The sequence below is a fragment of the Manis pentadactyla genome, chromosome 13 (assembly GCF_030020395.1).
Source record: "Manis pentadactyla isolate mManPen7 chromosome 13, mManPen7.hap1, whole genome shotgun sequence".
NCBI lineage: Eukaryota > Metazoa > Chordata > Mammalia > Pholidota > Manidae > Manis > Manis pentadactyla.
In genome coordinates, this window is record NC_080031.1 from 61,201,807 (window position 1) to 61,225,932 (window position 24,126).

At 37.9% G+C, this 24,126-nt stretch overlaps 1 protein-coding gene across 5 annotated transcripts in view; it reads right to left on the minus strand.

The window, feature by feature from the left end:
- The window catches only part of CDC42SE2 (CDC42 small effector 2), a 148,785-nt gene that overhangs the window by 29,445 nt on the left and 95,214 nt on the right, over nucleotides 1–24,126 (minus strand). For all 5 annotated transcript variants that reach the window (XM_057491167.1, XM_057491168.1, XM_057491169.1 and 2 more), the window contains one exon: nucleotides 14,016–14,352. In XM_057491167.1, the coding sequence (XP_057347150.1) occupies nucleotides 14,016–14,069 (54 nt within the window). In that variant the 5' untranslated portion in view covers nucleotides 14,070–14,352. The remainder of the gene's footprint in view (nucleotides 1–14,015; nucleotides 14,353–24,126) is intronic.

Below are 24,126 nucleotides of genomic sequence, written 5' to 3' on the forward strand. Positions count from 1 at the left end.
TAATCAAGACAATTTGGTACTGGCACAAGAGCAGAGCCACAGACCAATGGAACAGACTAGAGAATCCAGACATTAACCCAGACATATATGGTCAATTAATATTTGATAAAGGAGCCATGGACATACAATGGCAAAATGACAGTCTCTTCAACAGGTGGTGCTGGCAAAACTGGACAGCTACATGTAGGAGAATGAAACTGGACCATTGTCTAACCCCATATGCAAAAGTAAACTCAAAATGGATCAAAGACCTGAATGTAAGCCATGAAACCATTAAACTCTTGGAAGAAAACATAGGCAAAAACCTCTTAGACATAAACATGAGTGACCTCTTCTTGAACATATCTCCCCGGGCAAGGAAAACAACAGCAAAAATGAGTAAGTGGGACTATATTAAGCTGAAAAGCTTCTGTCAAGCAAAAGACACCATCAATAGAACAAAAAGGATCCCTACAGTATGGGAGAATATATTTGAAAATGACACATCCGATAAAGGCTTGACGACCAGAATATATAAAGAGCTCACACGCCTCAACAAACAAAAAACAAATAACCCAATTAAAAAATGGGCAGAGGAACTGAACAGACAGTTCTCCAAAAAAAGAAATACAGATGGCCAACAGACACATGAAAATATGCTCCACATCGCTAATTATCAGAGAAATGCAAATTAAAACTACAATGAGGTATCACCTCACACCAGTAAGGATGGCTGCCATCCAAAAGACAAACAACAACAAATGTTGGCGAGGCTGTGGAGAAAGGAGAACCCTCCTACACTGCTGGTGGGAATGTAAGTTAGTTCAACCATTGTGGAAAGCAGTATGGAGGTACATCAAAATGCTCAAAACAGACTTACCATTTGACCCAGGAATTCCACTCCTAGGAATTTACCCTAAGAATGCAGCAATCAAGTTGAGAAAGACAGATGCACCCCTATGTTTATCGCAGCACTATTTACAATAGCCAAGAATTGGAAGCAACCTAAATGTCCATCGATAGATGAATGGATAAAGAAGATGTGGTACATATACACAATGGAATACTACTCAGCCATAAGAAAAGGGCAAATCCAATCATTTGCAGCAACATGGATGGAGCTGGAGGGTATTATGCTCAGTGAAACAAGCCAAGCGGAGAAAGAGAAATACCAAATGATTTCACTTCTCTGTGGAATATAAGAACAAAGGAAAAACTGAAGGAACAAAACAGCAGCAGAATCACAGAACTCAAGAATGGACTAACAGGTACCAAAGGGAAAGGGACTGGGGAGGATGGGTGGGTAGGGAGGGATAAGGGGGGGGGAGAAGTAGGGGGTTATTAAGATTAACATGCATGGGGGGGTAGGAGAAAAGGGAGGGCTGTACAACACAGAGAAGGCAAGTAGTGATTCTACAACATTTTGCTATGCTGATGGACAGTGACTGTAAAGGGGTTTATAGGGGAGACCTGGTATAGGGGAGAGCCTAGTAAACATAATATTCGTCATGTAAGTGTAGATTAGTGATACCAAAAACAAAACAAAACAAAACAAAAAAAAAGGGCAGTTCCTGTGTGGTAACCTCCAATGAGTTCTACACAAGGGTATAAAGGGCATATAAAAGTGTAGGCAAAGGGTCTCTTTGCGTTTATACAGAAGATCAAAGACTAATTGGGCTACCCCGAAAATGAACAGGATACGATATGAAAGAGAACTTCCAACATCAGCACTCTCTGGAAGACTCATGCCAGAAGATGATTATCAAAAGACCCCAACAAAGATCCACGCACTGCTACAGCTGTAGATGCACTCATCCCACCAGCTCCTGGTCTTGCAATGGGAATGAAGGAGATATCTAAGCTGGCCTGTGCATACAGTAAAACAACAAATTTGACTGGATCTATACTGTTGGAACTCAACCAAGAATTAGGAGAAGTGCAAATTGTAGCGCTCCAAAATCTTACAACTACAGACTATTTACTGTTAAAAGAACATAAGGGATGTGAACATTCCCCAGGAATGGGTTGTTTTAATTTGTCTGATTTCTCTCAGACTGTTCAGGTTCAGTTGGACAATATCCACCATATCATAGATAAGTTTTCACAAATGCCTAAGGTGCCTAACTGGTTTTCTTGGTTTCACTGGAGATGGCTGGTAATTACAGGTATGCTTTGGTTATGTAACTATACTCCTATTATGTTAATGTGTGTGTGCAATTTAAGTAGTAGTTTAAAACCTATACATGCTGAAGTTACTCTACAAGAAGATATGTCAAAGAAATAATCAATCTTCCCATGTTTTTTTCCACCTGCTACTTCTATAGCTTTTCTTCTTCCTTCCTAATTACAACCCTTAAATAGAATTCGTGCCTCATATCAAATTTACCGAGTATCATAATTCTTCCAAGTGGTAAAGATACCTCAAGACAAATGCTGGGCATAGAAGCCACAGGGCATAAATATGGAAAGAAGTAAAAAGCTAACCTTTTCAAACAGTAAGGCTTCTCTCTCACTTACCAACTTTACAATTCCCTGTATGGCCCCGGAAGATGACTGGTTAGCCAGAGACGGGTAAGATTCCTCAAGGGAGGAACAACCTAAGACAGGCACAGTCGCAGGGGGGCCATCAGGTGAGAAATTGGGGATCAACAGAGGTGAGGCTTAGAACCTCCCCCCTCATGTTCTGAGAGAAATCTTCTGCATACGTGGATGTTTTATTGCCCTTGTCTAGCTTGGATTAACACATAGTCTACAGGCACACACCTGATCATCTACATTTGCTCTCTTACAACACTAAACTATGTTTTCTACCTTTATCTTGTATCTACCTACCACTTCAGCATTTTATTAAAAATAATAATAATAAAGAGAGAAAGGTGGTATCCACATATAAATCAAGTATAAAAATTAAATGAGTATCCATATTTGAACTGACTGTTTATAGTTCATAATGCATGAGCAAAACCGAACGTTTCTGTGATGACTGCCCTTGTACTGTTCACTATGTAACTTATTCATTATGTAAGAATTTGTTCTCCATGTAAGAACTTGTTTGTTATGCCTCAGAAGATTGGAGAGTGACAAAAATTAGGCTTGGGGTGGATTAATGATTGTGCATTGAGCATTGACTCCCCTATACAGAATTTTATTGTCGTTAACAACCATTTGATCAATATATATGAGAGATGCCCTCACAAAAAAAAAAAAAAAAAGACAGACTTCCAATGGTAAAATAAATAAGTAACCAGGATGTAATGTATAGCATAAGGAATATAGTCAAGATATTGTAACAGCTTGGTAGGGTGATAGCTGGAACCTAGAATTATGTATATAAATGTTTTATCACTGTGTTGTACACTTGAAACTAATGTAATGTAATACTGTGCATCAACTACCCTTCAATAAAAAATAATTATCTAAAAAAAAAAAAAAAAGCAAGCAAAGCGGGTAAGCTCCTTGACATCAGTCTGGGACCACATTAAACTGACAGTTTTTTTCATAGGAAAGGAAACTATCAACAAAATGAAAAGGTAGCCTACAGAATAGGAGAAAATATTTGGAGATTGTATGTCTGATAAGGGGCTAATATCCAAAATAGAGAGAATGCATACTCAGCCAAAGAACAACCAACCTGATTAAAAGGTGGGCAGAAGAACTGACATACCAATGGCCAAGAGATACATGAAAAGGTGCTCAACATCACTAATCATTAAGGAAATGCAAGTCAAAGTCACAATAAGATTATCACCTCACACCTGTTAGAATTTCTATCATCAAAATGACAAGACATAACTAATGTTGGCAAGGATGTGGATAAAAAGGAATCTTGTACACTGTTAACTGGGAATATAAATTGGTATAGTTGCTATGGAAAACTGTATGGAGGTATGATACAGCAATTCCACTCCTAGGTATATATCCACAGGAAATGAAACCACTCTCTCAAAAAGAGAGCACTTCCTGGAGGGCATTATGCTAAGCAAAGTAAATTAAGACACAAGTACCATATCATCTCACCTGTATGTAGACTCTAAAACAATGAATTCCCAGAAAGGACTGATGGTTGCTAGAGGTGGGTGATGGGTTAAGGTGGTCAAAATACAAACTTATAAGTTCTGGGGATGTAATGTACACCATATAGCATGGTGACTCTGGTTAACAATGCTGTATTGTATTATTTGAATGTTGCAAAGAGAGTAGATCTTAAAAGTTCTCTTAAAATTCTCTTTAACAAGAAAAAAATTGTATAAACTTATGGTAATTATTTTGCAACATATACAGATATCAAATCATGACATTGTATACCTTGAACTAATACAGTTATATGCCAATTATATAATAAAATTGGTGAGGGAGAGAAGAAAAGCCTATTCTTACCTCAGACTGGACAAAGTGAATAACCTTTAACTTCATCGCTCTCATATGGCCTGCTTCTCACCACCCTCATGCCCTGCCTCTGGGCCCTAATCAAATTTTCTGCAACACACCTCAACTGTGCGTCATGATTTTATTCCAATAATGATTTGAGAAATCCTAAGCATACCAGTATGATTATACAGAGATCACACGTACTGCTCAGAGGTATCAGTGATGATTTGAGCTATTAAATCCACTATCTCCCATCTGTGCTCATGAACTTTACTGCTCAGTCAGACCAACTCTGAAGGTTAATATAGAAATTACAATATATTACATGCTACAAATAGTAAGCAAAACATATTAAAATATTGCCAGAAAAGTTTTCAAAGGTCATTAGACATAAAAAAGTAACCTTGAAGAAAAGGCATTAATTCCCATAACTTCAAGATCTACAAAAAGAAATGATTTGTCAGAAGATTTCATTATCTATTAATTAATCAACATGTATCTGAACAGTTCTGATACAGTGCTTAAAATGATGTAGCACTTATGATTTTGGGGGTAGAAGGATGAAAACCATATGAATAAACTGTGTAAGATAATATAGCAGTCCCTACCTTTTGTTCATTATCTTTCATACAGAATTTATTTAAAATGACCCAAAAGTCACCGATAACTGGGACTAAGAGTTACAGATCCTAAGCTCTCGCTGGAACCCTGCCAAAGGTACACAACTAGCACGAGGTCTTTAGTGATTCTACTTTTTCATTTTGGTTATTCTATCAATGTGGTGTGAAATAGCCTCAAAGATTATTTCAGAATTTGGTAGAGATTCAAGTTTATAACGTTTGAAACATTTACCAAAAGAAAAAAAGAGTTGCCTGTACAATTCATATATCCTTGTAGCTTTTATTTTACTGATTTAACTTTTTTAATACTGAAACAATAGCTTAGGGAATTCCTTACATAAAACAAGTAATAAATTCTTTATTGCTCTTCAAGAATTTGAGGCAGCTTTATAACATTTTTACCAGGGGGGTTAACAGGTATTCAAACTGACCAATTGAAAAATCTGCTTTTCAGTAATACTACTTTGGATCCAAATTTTCATTATTTAGGTGAAACTTCAGAAAACAATAAACTTTTCCAGTATACCAACTTGTACTCTGTCTTCTCCCACTCTGGGAACAATGATTAATCCCACTCTGGCTTCTAGAACCTGATGCACTCACTGGAAGGCCAGTGGTGGCCCTCAGGTAAGAGGACTTATATAAGGGGCCATTTCTGTAAAGAAAAGATGAGAGCCACACCATAGGTCAGCACAGAGAAATCCAAACGGCAGCTAGAGTTACAAGCAGGCAATTACCTAAATCAGTATAAACAAAGGCAAGACATTTCCTACTAGAAACATTTATAATTAGGTGGTTGCTGGAAATGCACTGAAAATTTGATCCCAAGTGCAGTGCTGTCTTTGTTTTGCCCTTTAGTAGATAACCAACCTTTTCCCATGCAGTATAAATTGCACAGCTGGTGACAGATGCAGGGGGCCCCCAAATCTCTTCTTAAAACGAATCTCTAAGTAAGTTTATAGTGACCTTTTCAACGGCAGAAATGCTAAAAGCAAAACTGAAGGAACTAGCTGTTCCCTCACAGTGAGAACCCTGGATGGGACACAGCCAGCTAGGCCTCTCCTGTTCAAAGTTAGCATCTGGTTTAAGTCACATTCAGCAAGTATGAAAACTGAAGTACAAAACAGGTTTGGAAAAGAGACTGCTCTGAATAACTTTCCTAAGTCTAATATATTTTTCAATGTTTTTGAGTGTTAAATGCTTTACAACACTAGAGATTTCTGCCACCACAGGTCTACCTGAGATTGTATACACACTACATGCAGTATATATGTGTGTGCACAGAACAGCTAACTTAAAAATAAATGACTGGTGAAATACCTGTTTACTGCACAAAGACAATGAGATGTAATTCCAAGGCCTACATTGATTTTAAGTACAGTGAGACCTGTACTGGGCATCTGACTGCTAGAACTTAAACAAAAGTTGTGTTGTTTTACACCACTAAGCTTGTGACAATGTCACCCAACAATAGGAAACTCTTGTACCTATGGAGATCACATTATTTGCCCAAATCCACAGCTAGCAAAAGCAGGTCTGAGGCTTTTCCTTCTCCACTATTCTTGCCTTTGTACCCCTGCATTGACAGCTGTTCTAAAATCAGCTTGTGTTTCAAAAATAGTCATGTAATACCCCCCAACATTTACTATGTCAAACAGAAAAAAAAAACCCAAATGTTTAACTTTTCATAAATACTGTTTACAACTAAGCCAAGCAGTGTTAGTAATTATTTTTCCTGTACTATATTTTCTGCTGAATTAAATCTTGTTTGCTTAACTTTCTATGAAACTATCATTACTGACCCAACACCATCCATACACAACTTGTAGTACAGTGATTAAACAGCTAAATGACTAGCCCACAGTCTGAAATTTCACTGAATGACATTCAACCCAGAAACTCATGTGCTTTTTTATTTTTAATTCTGGAAAATGTTCCTCTGTTGTTACTTTGATACTTTCTTCTACATTGTGGAACACTAAGCAGACTTTGAAGTTCTGAGGTTCTAACCTTATTTTCTTAACTTTTCCTTTCTGCTTTCCATCTCTGTTTGTTTTACTTTCTGGAAGATTTATTTATCCCCCAGCCATTCTACTGGACTTCATTATTTCATGTAATTTCCAAGCAATATTTACTATTCTCTCTCCTTTGTAGGCACACTGTTGTTGTTCAATGGGTTCAGTATCTTAATTATCTGAGGAATACACACATTTTTTGTTTCCTTTTAGTACTTTTCTATTCCCTGTATCATCTATTTCTGACAAGTTCTTTCAAACAATTGACTTCTTTCAGCTTTCGTCACATCTAATGATCACAGCCGATCCAAACTGGTCTCAGTATGCGGCTCAGGCACACTGAATGGTGGTTTCAGCGAAAGGCGCTAAGATGGTGAGCTTCCTCCTGTAGCCACAGCTACAGGGATCACCAGGCTTTTCTGTAGAGCCAGTCAGATCACTAGAGAAGGATCTGCTGAAGGCCAGAAGAATTCCAGCTGAGTTGTAGGCATTCTAAGGCAGTTAGAGTGCTGGCTTGCCTACTGCCAGTATTCTCCTCTGTAGGCAATTAGGTTGTGACTGCGTTCAGTAAAGTCCTACTCAATCACCCACCAGTTTTTATTATCTGTCACCCACGGTTATTTCTTTTCTCCATTCTCTTTTTCTTTGCGAGTTTTATCTTTTTACACCTTTTTCTTTTTGAAACTCCCTTAATGTCACGTAAGAGGGTTTCAGGAGGGAGGAGATTGTGTATGTATGCACACACGCACACACATGCCCAGTCCAACACCCTCTCTTAAGTTAGACAACTGGATCTCTCTTCCTGGTAACTGAAAACCAAACCAAACCAAAATACTTTTGGTTAAGAGACCAGGTCTTCAAACTTTAAAGGTTTTATTTCAAATAGAATATGCCTGAAAATAACCAATGGAGATAAAAACAAACCAAAGCAAAAAACCCCAATTATTTAAAATGAGAGGAAACTGCAATTTATCAACTCAACATCCATAATAAAAACACTTACTGTAAGCCAGGGACTATGCTAATAAGCACTTCACATAAATTATCTTATTTAGTATACTTAATCTCTTATCTACTTTAAGAGTCCTATGAGATAAGGCTAATATCCATATTTTGCATACCATTATTCCTATTTGCAAAGGTTTAATCTAATCTGCTCAAGGTCAAAAAGTAAGTAAGCATTGACATGGGACACAAACCCGTATCTGAACAACTCATATGCCCCAGATCTCCTATCAAGATGAAAAACAGGGCAGTGTCTTATTTGGTTTTTCATAACTACTCTTAACCTAGGGGCTCCTAAAAATGAGATCAATTCCCCACAGATAAACACTGCTGAAAGCACATTTACCTTATATTTCTTAGTAATTTTATTTGTTCTTCAGGCAGGCAAGAAAATGGCATCTTGTAATAGCTTCTCATTGTTTAATGTAGTAGAGGAGATTCTGTTTACCTCTCCTACATGTAGGATTCACAGACAGCTAACTGTTTCCACTATCGGAATGACTTTTGAATATAGGCATGTGTATGTAACAGACACACGGAGAAGTATTTGTGTATGTTAGGATCCCAATGACAATGTCATTCAACTGTTACCCAGGTGGATACTGAAAGGGTAAAGTGAAACCAAAGTCAAAACCACACAAAACGAAGAGTAATGAGGATAAAAGGCAAGAGGGAATTAAGATGACAGGCATGTATATCATTAAGTTAAAAAACATATAAAAGATTTTGAACTGAGAAGGTTTGCACAAAAATGGCGATAATATTAACAGTAGGTGGCAAGGGCAGCCTTCTACAATGTGAAAGTGCTGGTTTCACATTACTTATCAAACCAGTGATGGATATTTGCATAGTCTCATAATTCAATTTCATATCCAAAATGTGCATTCATTTCCGTCTGAGTAAAATTTAATGGAACACATACTAGAAAGAAAAGTAGTCTGAAAACACAAAAGCTCTGCCATTAATTCATTAGTCTTAACTTAGTTCACTAGCTAACTTAATGTGGTTTCCAAATCTGCAGGTGCACACACACACATGCACTCCACAGGATAAGAGAGAGAGATGTTTGCTTAGATGCCTCCCAGAGATGAAATTTTATGATTGGTCAAAAATTATTTTCAATTCACAAAAGAAATCAGAAAATAAATCACAAATAAAAACAAACTATGTAATGTTCCACCTGCTAAAATGGAAGAATATAAGCATAAGAAATAGCTTTTCAAGGAACTGAAATAAAGTTCTATCTACAAAAGTTAATGAAAATAAACACAAGAAATATCTAAAAAAGTCACAAGAATTTTTACTGTGTACAAAGGTAATAAGTGACCAAACTACTGGTGGAAATGTAAACTGGTAACATGAAATTTAAAACAATTTGTTCTTGCATGGTAAAGGTGAACAACATCCTTAGACTTCAGAAGAGCCAGTAATTTTATTCCCATATACACCCTAGAGAAACATCAAGCATGTGGTCGCACATACACGCAAAGGCACAAAAGAGGACTGTGCATACTAGTCCCATACTGGTAACAGTCAGATTTTCAAAAAAACTGTAATGGATAAATATATCATGGTATAATCATACCAAAAAATAGTTCAAGAAAAATGAAAATGACATTGCACTATCTTCATCAATATGGATTGATCTTATAAATTTATGTTGAAGAAAACAAAAGATTACATCCAGTAGAACTCCATTTAACATTAACTAAACTATACTATTAAGTATAAATTTAAGGTAAACCAAACTATACTTCTCAGGGACACACACAGAGCTGGTAATATCCTAACACACAACAAGGAAGTGGCTACCACAGGAACCGGGGCGGCAGCTCCTCAAGGGGCTGGGGCAGGGGTGTAAGTAGGTACCTAGGAGACTTCTGGGGTGTTGGCTATGCCCCATTTCTTAATTTGGGTAGTATTTGCTTTGTAATTATTATACTACAAACTTACATGTAAAACTAACATTAATTTTATGGTACAAGAAAAATATGTGGTTATTTTAAATAAGAGTCATTTTTTAGGGTGAAATACTGACATGGATAAAATGATATAAAGCTTGGGATTTATCTTCAAACAATATAGGAGAGGGGAAACTGGTGAAGTAAGATGAATAAGATCAGGTAAGAACTGAAACTGAGAGATGAGATTCAGTATACTATTGTCTTGGATCTGAGAGATGAGATTAATTATACTATTGTCTATTTTGAATTATTATTTTTGCTGATATAACATTTTAAGTAAACAAAAGGGTGGCAATCACACAGCTTACTGAGAAATCTGGTTTGCTTCATCTTGTGATATATAGTAAAATACATATGATGACTATGAATATATGTCTAATTAAACTAACACATTTCAGAGACAAACTGAATAAAGATCAATTTAAGAAAAGCATTAAGACAAAAATTTCCTGCATTTACCAACTTATAAAAAGCACTCTAGTTTATGAAAATAAATGGTTTTCTACTTTACTCCTTCCCCAATTCGAATTCATTAATTGTTATGGACACTAACTTATTTACCAGAGCTTCCTTATGGTGCACAGAACAACAGGTAGGAACACCCAAGTCCTTCCACTCCGCCCTATGCCAGGATCCCTTCCAGTCTGTCCTCAAGTACATAGGAGACAAATGCAAACCTTTCTCCACAGGCTGTGAAGACACAGGGAGGATGATGCATTGCACGCCAAAGCGGCAGACCATCTGTCCCGGAGGAGACACAGAAGCCATGCCTGAGGCAGCGCAGACAGTTCCTGAGCATAAAACCGTCTTAGGAATTTCTAAGTTTAGCAATACAGTGAAAGCATCTGAATCAGTCCTCTGCAATGCCTTTTTAAAAAGCAGGTGTATTTTTCATTTCTCAACTGATAATGATAATTCTCTGTTTTATTAAGCAAACTCATCTGTAAATGTTTGGAATGAATAAACAACCTTACTTCAGAACACACGTGATCAGGACTCATGGAGGAAAGAGAAGGTCACTCACTAGACTGGTACATACCACACGGCCAGTCCGTGCCAATTCTCAGGTTGGGCACACAGTGACATTGAAACTGGAAAAAGGGTATGTTCTCCCACTTAGCTTTTTGCTCAAAACCATTCAGATTTCCCATTTCACAAAGAAGAAACACCCAAGTTTTTTCATGGCCCAGAAGGCTGTTACCTGACCTGGCCCTTAGCTACCTCTCTGATTTCACAGCTTGGTTCACAGCTGCTCTGCCTTCTCTGATAATCCTCCTCTCGTACATACAACCTTTGCACTTCAGGACCCATGTGCTGTATAGAACCTCTGACCAAAAGGCTTTTCCCGAGGTTTGTGTATACCTCACTCCCTTAAATTCTTGCTTAAATACCACATGAGCAGAGAGGCCTTCCCTGTATACCCTAAAAACTCCCATTTCCCCTTCTCTATCTTCTTTTCCTGCTTTTTCCACAGAGCATTCAGCATCACCCAACACCATATACACTTACTTAAGTATCTCCTTCACCAAAGTGAGAGCCGTGATGGCAGGAAAAATGTGTTTTGCGCACTGTTATTTCATCAATACCTAACTTTGTAGAAATGCCAGTTTTATTATATGCTCTAATATATGACTATGAATATATATCTAATTAAACTAACACATTTCAGAGACAAACAGCACCATAAAATATCAGTACCATGTGACAAAACATTAAATGGTGAAGTCACATAATAGGAATAGAGAATGGGAGGATTGTGAATCAATACTCTGTTTCTGAGGATGCCTTAGAAGTTTATTACCTTGAATGTGGTGGCAGCAACACAAGTACAGACATATGTCCAAACTCACCAGATTGTATACATTATGTGCAGTTTTATACATTAATTATGTGCAGTGTCTCATAGATCTTTTCATTTAAAAAAAAAATTAAGTTGCCAGGCAGCAACTATCCAATTTTAAAATGCAACCTTAGCTGTATCAAGCAACAGCAACCACAGCATCAATACTAGTCAATTAAAAACGTTTGGATTGCCGTGGCTCAGAAAAAACTGGGACTCGATTGTGTTCTGTATTATACTATGCTAAATTGAGGAAGTAGGAAGAAAAAGTATGATTCTTAAGCTACTACATAGAAAATACATTCTATTTTCTTCCCAATACTGGACTGTTCCTTGACACATGGAATGTGCAAGAGCAGGGGGTGGTAAGAACTAGTGGGAGAGCGGGCATGCAGCACTTAATTTCAGTAAACACTTTAGAAAACTTTGGAGATGACCAAGCAGCTTTCAAAGAAGGCACTCAGGGTGGTGTCTAAAAGAACGGCAAGGATATGTTTTTTTAGGTTTTAAACATACATAAAATTATCAGTGCATTCTTTGAATTGGTGCTCGTGTTTTCTTCATACCAACAAGCAAGCTCTGCTTGCACTATAGTAACTTCATGGCCCTGTTAAGTTTGTGCCATTTTCCTCAAGTCAAAAAGACGAAGAAATCATAATTCCTATAGAATATATCAAACAAATATATATTAAGCAATAACATTATACTGACATGTTATATGTGTGCAAAAACTCAAGCTGAAAATCCTTTATGTAACAGTAAATGTATTCCTAATGTCTCATGTTTATAATTCCAAAGTTTTAAGCTCCTATTCAAATTCCTAATTAAAGTCTTTCTATTTTAGCTATTGGTGAGTACCTGTATCACACACTGGACAGGATTCACTTTTTTTTTTTACATTATGAATACTGGCAATAAATAAAGCAATTTTTAAAAACATGGCACTATGGATTTCTGTTTTACTGTCTGACATTGTTAGGAGCTTGGAAGGTGTCACTCCCCTCCACACAACAAGAAAAATGCTGAACAAACTGAAAACCTACCACTCCTCTTAGATCCACTCAAGAAGTGTGATCAGAGACAAGCACATACAAAACACAACAGCTTACTGGAGCAGAAACCCGTGAACAGAGATGTCCCCTCTGGTTGAAGTGACTTCCATGGATTTAAAAAGCCAGTGCCCTTTCTTCTCCTACCCCCACCTTCATTTCTCATTTTTAACTCTTCTGGGAACCAGAAATTAAAGACATGGACATTCAAAAAACAACTGCATATCTGAGGAAAATTAGAAAGTGCCTGTGCAGGCCCAGGGAAAGGCTCAGGAAAGACAGAAGACAAGATTACACCTCATTTTTCTTTACACGTTCTTACAAATGTAAACAGAACAATATCAACTTAATTCCTCTAACCATCCAGCCAAGCAGCCTGGGAGCATGTACAGCTACCTACATTCTCCTAGGTCTTAGATCTGATCCTGAAGAAACAAAGTAAACATGGTCAGGGACCCTAAGGAATTAAAAATGTGCTGGGAGAGACTGCAGAAAAGTTATTTACTATACGTGAAGTTCATGCCATAAAATAAAAACAAATTAAATTGCTGGTAGGAATACAGATATGGTATTAGCTAAGTTATGAGAAAGCTGGAGAAGATTTTGTAGAGGTGACAGCTGATCTGGACCAGGTTACAGGAAGCTGGAGGACAGGACTTTGGCAGAACTAACAGTATGTTCACAGGTTAGGAGACACAAAAGTGGAACATGTACCAAAAAGAGGTCTGCCACAACCACTTGCTATCTATATGATTCTGCGAAAAAAATGAAACTATCTTGAATGAAAAATAAGGATAATGGCATCAGAGGGCTGGGCTGCTGTGAGGAGAACAAGATGGTAAATCGAGAGGGACATGAGGACAGCCTGGCTGCCCCGTCTTCCATCCACAATCTGCCAGGCTAACTTAGCTGTTTCCCTCAGGCAGCCATCTCCTTCCTTCTCTCGCTGTTCTTCTAGAAGCTGTCTACTTAGCAGAAGAACACAACCTTCTCAGTCGTATAAATGGTTTAGCACAGTTCTTGCCACAAGGTATTTATTCAAAACACATTTTTTTAAAGCCATGTTTACAGTTCCACTTAAGTAGTCTCTGTGACTCCGTAAAACTGCCCGGCACTGGCTGCTATGGTCATGATTCTCTGCTTGAGAACCAGTGGTATGTACACAGAATACTTACAGGTTGAGGCTGCTCTGCAATACAGCAGTTGAAACACAACCAGAATTCACTCATGCTTACAGTCCAAGATGTAAATGAGCACCAATCAAGTTTCCAAATCTCAGCTTGGGAAGCTTCACAAAGCACACTCCTCAATATGATCAAGGTCCAATGATGCCAGAATAATAATTGTATTATTTCTCTGTGGTTTTCTTCCTGGAAGTATTTTATACAGTCAATTTAATGAAGAAAAAGTCAGACTCTTTCCTTTCTTTGCTTCTGGCTCTACAGAGACTCGTTTCTGAACCACCAAGAATATAAAAATTGTTGTCTTGGCTCAGGACCTATAACAGGTAATCTAGAAAAAAAAAGAAAACAAGTTATTTTACTTATTCTCAGAAGCTTTTATTTCTTAAGTCTCTGATAAAATTAAGACTATTTCCCCAAAAAGTAAACACTGAAAAAACTGAGATTGTAATAAGCTGATATTCAAATTCTTCAGTACTTTTTTGATTATCAAATCTTATGGATAGAGCAGCAAAAGAAGACAGAAATACTTGCCTTCACAGAGCATTGTAATTTATGACTATAAAAAAATATGAATTATTCTAATCCTAATTATTTTTCAAAATCACAAATTAGAACACTATGATTGCCATAGAAAGTCTCTAATTCCAGGAAGAAATACCAAGCATTTTCCTGTAAGCTTCTGCAGTTGAATCCTTTGTTCTTACAAACCACCCAGATACTAACTGGCATAGCAATCAACTCATTTTAGATAACCAGCTATAACTCATTACTAACTCTAAATAAAATTACCACCTTCTTCACTAAAATTAGAACTATACATGAAAGATAGATGGCGTTAAGTTGGGAATCATTTTGTTAATCAAAACATTAGATTCTTTCCCCAACCATCACCAGAGTAAGTGTCAGTCAAAATACTTTGTATCTTGTGGAGGCAAACCAAACTGAGTCAATCAGAATCTGGGTCAGGCAATTTTCTGTGTTGAGGAGGAACAGTGAATCTACCTATCCTTGTTGACTGCCACACTGCTGGCTTTAAGGTGGATCTCTGCCAACCATGTTCCAAGCTTCATGTAGAATATGGTTCTGAGAAAATAATACTGACAAGCTGAGTACAGAGAAAGGAGCAAGTCCAGATGACATCAATCTCTGGTTGCAGTCATCCCTAAGACCAGTTTGACTTGTGGGCCTAAGGTTGGTTCTGTGAGGCAATGTTTCTCTCTCTTTAGCCTGAAGCTACACGAAAGTGGGTTTATATCACCTGAAGCCTATTACAACCAAGAGGAGATGTCCAGTAAACATCTGGATATACAGCTCTATAGCCAAGAAATCTTGGAATTGTCAGCAGATTACATTATATGAAGTAATGAGTGGCAAATCCTAGGAAAAGCAGCATATAAGAAGCAAAGATAATCTAACAGAGAACTCTAGGGAACAGCAGTACTTAAATGATGGCTAGAGAAAAAGAAGTCTACAAAGGAGGGTTGGGTGTTAATCAGCAAGAGTGCGAGAAAAACCAGTTAATGTGGTGTCATGGATCCTGTTTCCAGGGGGAAGAGGGTAACAGTATTAACTGTACTGAGACAGCAAAGGTGGAGAACTGTTAATCAGAATGTGCACTGGACACTTGGAGGCCATGGCTACAGCAGTTTTAGTGAAACAGTGTGAGCACAAATCAGATTACAATGGGATAAGAGGGAGTAAGGAAAGTAGCAGTCAACAAGTGTAGAAAATGTTTGCAAGAAGAAGACTGGATATGAAGTTTAAAAAGACAGGGTGGTAGGTAGAGTTAAGAAAAAAGTCATCTTTGAAATGAAAAGATCAAAGACTAAAGATGTATTGTGTATTGAAAAAGATGTCAACATTTTTGTCCCAAGTGGTGAAATATAAGTCACATTTATACAGTTTTGAAAGAGATCTCATATTATTTATAAGCTATGCCAACTATAAATCAGTAACAGCTACATTACAGGCCACAGAACCCTGAAACCTAAGTGAAATAAAACCCCTCCCTTTTACTTTCCCCAAAGCTATGACTCTAAATGTTGTTAAGACAGGAATAACAGTTATTTTATATTTGTACAGATGAAGATCTTCGCTGAAGATAAATGCATATATGCTCAATGTCACAAATGTAGGTAGTACCCATGATTTTTGGGACCCTGATTCTACAAAGTCCAAAGGATGCATCCTTCAACATACCACACAGGAAAATGACATGATAAGATTTAAGCTGACATTCAAGGAGGGAGATTAGAAGGAAGAAAATTCTTGCCGCTGCTAAAATTCAGAAGCTGGAATGTTTATTTTCAAGTAGGGAAAACATTCCTTATCTCACCCAAATCCCATACAAAAAAGTGGCAGTCACAGTTGGCTTTATCCCCTGAATCGGACAAGGGCTGAGAAGGTTTACAAAGAACAGCATGTATCGCTTATTACCTCCTTAGGAAGAATATAAGGGCAAAGTGTTAAATTCACAACATTATGAACATTACTTGAGAGTTTCTATTAAACAAGTTTAATTCCACCATGAATCAAAGACCCTGGCCATCAAGAAGTCACTGTGCAGGAGATTCTCAAGATGGCAGCGTGAGGAGGATGGCAGAAATCTCCTCCCAAAACCATATATATTTTGAAAATACAGCAAATACAACTATTCCTAAAAGAGTGACCAGAAGATACAGTACAGCAGCGAGGCTACATCTGTAAGAACCCAACATCTCATGGAAAAGGGTAAGATACAAAGCCGTGACCTGGCGGGATCCGAGCACTCCCCCCACCCCAGCTCACCGTTCAGAGGTAAAGAATCAGAGTTGGGGGGGAGTGGAAGCACAGGACTGCTAAAGACCCAGCCCTAGTAATCTGCCTGGGAGCACAGACACACATTGCATGGTGTGTTGGATATTAGAGAAATGAAAAAGTAAAACCTGAGATTAAGACTGCAAACAGGTTCCCACAGCGGCTGCCCTCAGACAAAACAAAAGCAGGTGCTTTAAAAGTCTTAAAAGGGACAAGAGTTTAACAGGTGGACAAAATCATCCTGGCACACTCAGCCCAGCAGGCTGGGAACTTTAAGGAACTTCAGGCACCCTAATGCCATGGGTGGCAACACAGCTCTGAAGTTGCTCATGGCGATAAGCAGCCTGCCGTTCCTTCCCACCCACCGGCACTGCAAGCGAACCGACTGACCCACCACTGCTGCGGAATAACTGGGGAGCACCCCAGCCTACAGTAACCACACAGCTTAAGACAGAGGCTTCTTCCTGCGCGCAGCTAACCAGCCCAGATCCAGAGGCTGTTCCCTGCATGTGGTTGACTGGCACAGACACAGGAGACGGGCGCAGAGTCCAGGAAGCATGAAGGGGCTCTGTTCTCACGGCAGAACACACACCACTCGCTTGTGACCCCCACCAGTGTGCCCTGGGCCATCCCTACGGCCATCCCGCCCACAGCAGCTAGGGGATTAACCCATAGGCTGCTCCCTGCGTGTGGCTGACTGGCCCCGACAGTGGAGATGGGCACAAAGTCCAGGAAGCACGAAGGGGCTCTGTTCTTGCGGCAGAATGTATGCCGCTTGCCTGTGACCCCTGCCAGGGCCCTAGGCCATCTTGAGGGCCACCCTGCCAATGGCAGCTCAGGGAATCAACCCAGAGGATGCTCTCTGCAAGCAGTTAACTGGCACAGACAACAGAGACTGGCAAGGTGACCAGCAAACAGGAGGGGACTTTGTTCTCCCAGCTGACATGCACCACTCGCCAGTGACCACTCCGATTGCCATGAAAAGGCAGAAGAACCTTGCTCAGTCCAAATTCCATCAAATTCCAGAGACAGGGCTTCATGAAACTGACATCACCAATCTTCCTCAAAAAGAATTCAAAGTAAAAGTCATAAGCATGCTCATGGAGCTACAGAGAAATATGCAAGAGCTAAGAAATGAATTCTGGAGGGAGATATCAGAAATGAAACGAACAATGGAAGGATTTAAGAGCAGACTGGAAGAGGTGGAAGAGACTGTTAGTGGAATAGAAATCAGAGAACAGGAATACAGAGAAGCCGAGGCAGAGAGAGAAAAGGATCTCTAGGAATGAAAAAATATAAAGCGAACTGTGACCAATCCAAATGCAACAATACTCGCATTATAGGGGTACCCGAAGAAGAAGAGAGAGAAAAAGGGATAGAAAGTGTCTTTGAAGAAATAATTGCTGAAAACTTCCCCAAACTGGGAGAGGAAATAGTCTCTCAGACCATGGAAGCCGACAGATCTCCCAACACAAGGGACCAAAGGACAACAACACCAAGACATATAATAATTAAAATGACAAAGATAAAAGACAAGGACAGAGTATTAAAAGCAGTCACAGAGAGAAAAAGACCACCTACAAAGGAAAACTCATCAGTCTATCATCAGACTTCTCAGCAGAAACCTTACAGGCGAGAAGGGAATGGCATGATATATTCAATGCAATGAAACCGAAGGGCCTTGAACCAAAAATACTGTATCCAGCAAGATTATAATTTAAATTTGAAGGAGGAATTAAACAATTGCCGGATAAGCAAAATCTGAGGGAATTTTCCTCCCACAAACCAAGTGTACAATGTATTTTAAAGGGAATGCTCTACATGGAAGGATGCCTAAGGCTAAATAGCTGTCACCAGAGAAAATAAAACCAAAGCAAAGAAAGCACACCAACCAAATACGAACAAAATGCAAAATAAAATCAGCTATCCACAAAATCACTCAAGGGAAACACAATGAGTACAGAATAAAACACCTAACATATAAAGAGTGGCGGAGGAAGAAAAAGAAAGTGTGGACACAAATGAAAAATCATCAGACTGTTTATAATAGCGTAATAAGTGAGTTAACTTGGTTGGTTAGATAGTAAAGAATCTGCCCTTGAACCTTTGGTAACTATGAATCCAAAGCCTGCAATGGCAAAAAGTATATATCTATCAATAATCACCCTAAATGTAAATGGAATGAATGCACCAATCAAAAGACACAGAGTTACAGAATGGGTAAAAAAACAAGACCCATCTATGTGCTGCCTACAAGAGACTCACTTCAAATCCAAAGAAATACACAGACTACAAGTGAAGGAACAGAAAAAGATATTTCATGCAAACGATAGGGAGAAAAAAGTAGGTGTTGCAGTACTTGTATCAGACAAAGAGACAAAGAAGGACATTACATAATGATAAAGGGGGCAGCCCAATAAGAGGATATAACCATTATAAATACCTATGCACCCAACACAGGAGCACCTACATATGTGAAACAAATACTAACAGAATTAAAGGAGGAAACAGAATTCAATGCATTCATTTCAGGAGACTTAACACTCCACTCACTCCAAAGGACAGATCAACCAGACAGAAAATTAGTAAGGACACAGAGGCATTGAAAAACACATTAGAACAGATGGGCCTAATAGACATCTACGTAAATCCACACAAAAGCAGCAGAATACACATTCTTCTAAAGTACACTTGGAAAATTTTCAAGAATAGATCATATACTAGGCCACAAAAAGAGCCTCAGTGAATTGAAAAAGATTGAAATTCTACCAAGCGACTTCTCAGACCACAAAGGTATAAAACTAGAAATAAATTGTACAAAGAAAGCAAAAATGCTCACAAACACATGGAGGCTTAACAACAAGCTCCTAAATAATCAATGGATCAATGACCAAATTAAAACAGAGATCAAGCAATATATGGAGACAAATGAAAACAACAGCACAATGCCCCAACTTCTGTGGGACGCAGCCAAGGCAGTTTTAAGAGGGAAGTTTATAGCAATCCAGGCCTATTTTAAGAAGGAATAACAATCCTAAATGAACAGTCTAAATTCACAATTATTGAACCTGGAAAAAGAAGAACAAATGAGGCCCAAAGTCAGTAGGAGGGACATAATAAAGAATAGAGGAGAAACAAGTAAAATCAAGAAGAATAAAACAATAGAAAGAGTCAATGAAAGCAAGAGCTGCTTCTTTAAGAAAATAAACAAAATAGATAAACCCCTAGCCAGACTTATCAAGAAAAAAAGCGAGTCTACACACATTTACAGAATCAGAATTGAAAAAGGAAAAATCACTACAGACATCACAGAAATACAAAGAATTATTAGCGAATACTATGAAAAATTACATGCTAATGAACAGGATAACCTAGAACAAATGGACAACTTTCTAGAAAAATACAACCTTCCAAGAATGACCCAGGAAGAAACAGAAAATCTAAACAGACCAATTAGCAGCAATGAAACTGAATTGGTAATCAAAAACTACCCAAGAACAAAAAACCCCCAGACCAGATGGATTCACCGTTGAATTTTTTTTTATTTTGCTATCATTAATGTACAATTACATGAACATTATGGTTACTAGACTCCCCCTATTATCAAATCCCCACCACATACCCAATTACAGTCACTGTCCAACAGTGTACTAAAACGCTGTCACCGCTGAATTTTATCATTTAGAGAAGACATAATACACATTCTCTTTAAAGTTTTCCAAAAAATAAAAGAGGAGAGAATACTTCCAAACAAATTCTATGAGGCCAGCATCACTCTAATACCAAAACCTGGCAAAGACACTACAAAAAAAGAAAATTACAGACCAATATCCCTGATGAACATAGATGCAAAAATACTCAACAAAATATTAGCAAAATGAATTCAAAAATACATCAAGAGGATCATACACCATAATTAACTGGGATTCATCCCAGGGATGCAGGGATGGTACAACATTCAAAAATCCATCAACATCATCCACTACATCAATGAAAAAAAGGACAAAAATCACATGATCATCTCCATAGATGCTGAGAAAGCATTCGACAAAATTCAACATCCATGATAAAGCACTCAATATTCATGATAAAAACTCTCAACAAAATGGGTATAGAGGGCCAGTACCTCAACATAATAAAGGCCATATATGACAAACCCAAGCCAACATCATACTTAATAGCAAGAAACTGAAAGCTTTTCCCCTAAGATCGGAAACAAGACAAGGATGCCCACTCTCCCTACTTTTATTCAACATAGTACTGCAGATCCTAGCCACAGCAATTAGACAACACAAAGAAATAAAAGGCATCCAGATTGTTAAGGAAGAAGCCAAACTGTCACTGTTTGCAGATGCAATATGATATTCTACATAAAAAAACCCCTAAAGAATCCACTCTAAAACGACTAGAACTAATATCTGAATTCAGCAAAGTTGCAGGATACAAAATTAATACACAGAAATCTGTTGCATTCCTATATACTAACCACGAACTAGCAAAAAGAGAAATGAGGAAAACTATTCCATTCACAATTACATCAAAAAAAATAAAATACCTAGGAATAAACCTAACCAAGGAAGTGAAAGACCTATACCCTGAAAACTACAAGACATTGTTAAGAGAAATTAAAGAGGACACTAACAAATGGAAATTCATCCAATGCTCTTGAGTAGGAAGAATATTGTCAAAATGGCCATCCTGCCTAAAGCAATCTACAGATTCAATGCAATCCCTATCAAAATACCAATGAACTGGAACAAATAGTTCTAAAATTCACATGGAACCACCAAAGACCCTGAATAGCCAAAGCAATCCTGAAAAGGAAGAATAAAGCAGGGTGGATCTCACTTCCTGACTTCAAGCTCTACTACAAAACCACAGTAATCAAGACAATTTGGTACTGGCACAAGAACAGACCCACAGACCAGTGGAACAGAATAGAGTGTCCAGATATTAACCCAAGCATATATGGTCAATTAATATACAATAAAGGAGCCATGAAAATACAATGGGGAAATGAGAGCCTCTTCAATAGCTGGTGCTGGAAAAACTGGACAGCAACATGTAAAACAATGAAACTGGATCATTGTCTAACCCCATATACAAAAGTAAATTCAAAATGGATCAAAGATCTGAATGTAAGTCATGAATTCATAAGATTCTTCGAAGAAAACATAGGCAAAACTCTCTTGAATATAAACACGAACAACTTCTTCATGAACCTATCTCCATGGGCAAGGGAAACAATAGCAAAACTGAACAAGCGGGACTATATCAAACTAAAAAGCTTCTGTAGAGCAAAGGACACCATCAGTAGAACAAAAGGCATCCTACAGTATGGGAGAATATATTCATTAATGACATATCCAATAAGGTGTTGACATCCAAAATATACAAAGAGCTCATGCACCTCAACAAACCAAAAGCAAATAATCCAATTTAAAAAAGGGCAGAGGAGCTGAACAGACACTTCTCCAAAGAAGAAATTCAGATGGCCAACAGGCACATGAAAAGATGCTCTACATTACTAATCATCAGAGAAATGCAAATTAAAACCACAATGAGATATCATCTCACACCAGTTAGGATGGCCAACATCCAAAAGACAAACAACAAATGTTGGTGAGGATGTGGAGAAAGGGGAATGTCCTACACTGCTGGTGGGAATGTAAAGTAGTTCAACCATTGTGGAAAGCAGTATGGAAGTTCCTCAAAACCTCAAAATAGAAATACCATTTGACCCAGGAATTTCACTCCTAGGAATTTATCCTAAGAATGCAGGAGCTCAGTTTGAAAAAGACATATGCACCCCTATGTTTATCACAGCACTATTTACAATAGCCAAGAAACAGAAGCAACCTAAGTGTCCATCAGTAGATGAATGGATAAAGAAGAGGTGGTACATATACACAATGGAATATTATTCAGCCATAAGAAGAAAACAAATACTACTGTTTACAACAACATGGATGGAGCTAGAAGGTATTATGCTCAGTGAAATAAGCCAGGCGGAGAAAGACAAGTACCAAATGATTTCACTCAGTTGTGGAGTATAAGAACAAAGAAAAAAACCGAAGGAGCAAATCAACAGCAGACTCACAGAACTCAAGAATGGACTAAAAGTTACCAAAGGGAAAGGGACTGGGGAGGGTGGGTGGCAAGGGAGGGATAAGGGGGAAAAAGGGGCATTACGATTAGCACACACAATGTACAGGGGGCCACGGGGAAGGCAGTATAATACAGAGAAGTAGTGATTCTATAGCATCTTACTACGCTGATGGGCCATGACTGTAATGGGGTATATGGTGGGGACTTGATAATGGGGGGAGTCTAGTAACCATAATGATGCTCGTGTAATTGTACATTAATGATACCAAAATAAAAATAATAAAAAAATAAAGATTTTATGGCTACAATATTTCATAAAGTAAGATGTTATAGAACAATATGTGTACTACGATCTTACTGTTGTGAAGAAACATTTATTCATTGATTTGTATGGAAGGACATTCATCAAAATATCACCAGTGATTATCTTAGGATGGTAGGATTGTGGATTCATTTTTTGGTTTAGCTTATATGTATATTCTGATTTTCTGCAGTAACTACAAGTTATTTTTTAGTGCTTGTGCACAGAGAGAACTTGAGTTAAAGGATAAGAAATGGATGTACCATGTTTTAATTCAATGTCAACAATTCGAATCCACTTATTCAGAGTTAACATAATGCAAATGCTCCTCAAGAAATATTAGTGAAATCCCATGGCCAACAACGTTCAATTTTTAAACAATAAATTTCCTCATGTAGGAAAACAGACCTTAGAAGAGAGAAGTAAGTTTCTCTTTATAGAACTGGAAAGGTGAGTGGGAAATGGCTTGATATGTGCAGGTGATCACAGGAAAGACATTAGAGAAAAACTTGAGATGCAAGATAAAATCACTTCACTGATTTCTAGACAGTGATCCACATGAGTATGTGGTGGGGATTTGGCAGAAATAATCAGAATGTTGCTCATGTAATTGTATATTAATGATACCAAAAAAAAAAGAAGTAATATTACCATAGTAAGAATTTCCCTTAGAATTTTTTTAATTGAATATATTTGATATGTGTAAATTTAAGGTGTATAGTCTTCTTAGAATTAAAAAAAGAGAAGTTACTGTGCAATCTCTTTTATCCAATTCTATGAAAACAAATCTGCCTTTGCTTGAAACCAAAAATTCTTTATTTGCCCACTGTTGTACAGCACATACAGAAATAGAACTACTCTGGTGTTTTCAATCATACTGGATTTGAAATCTGGTTT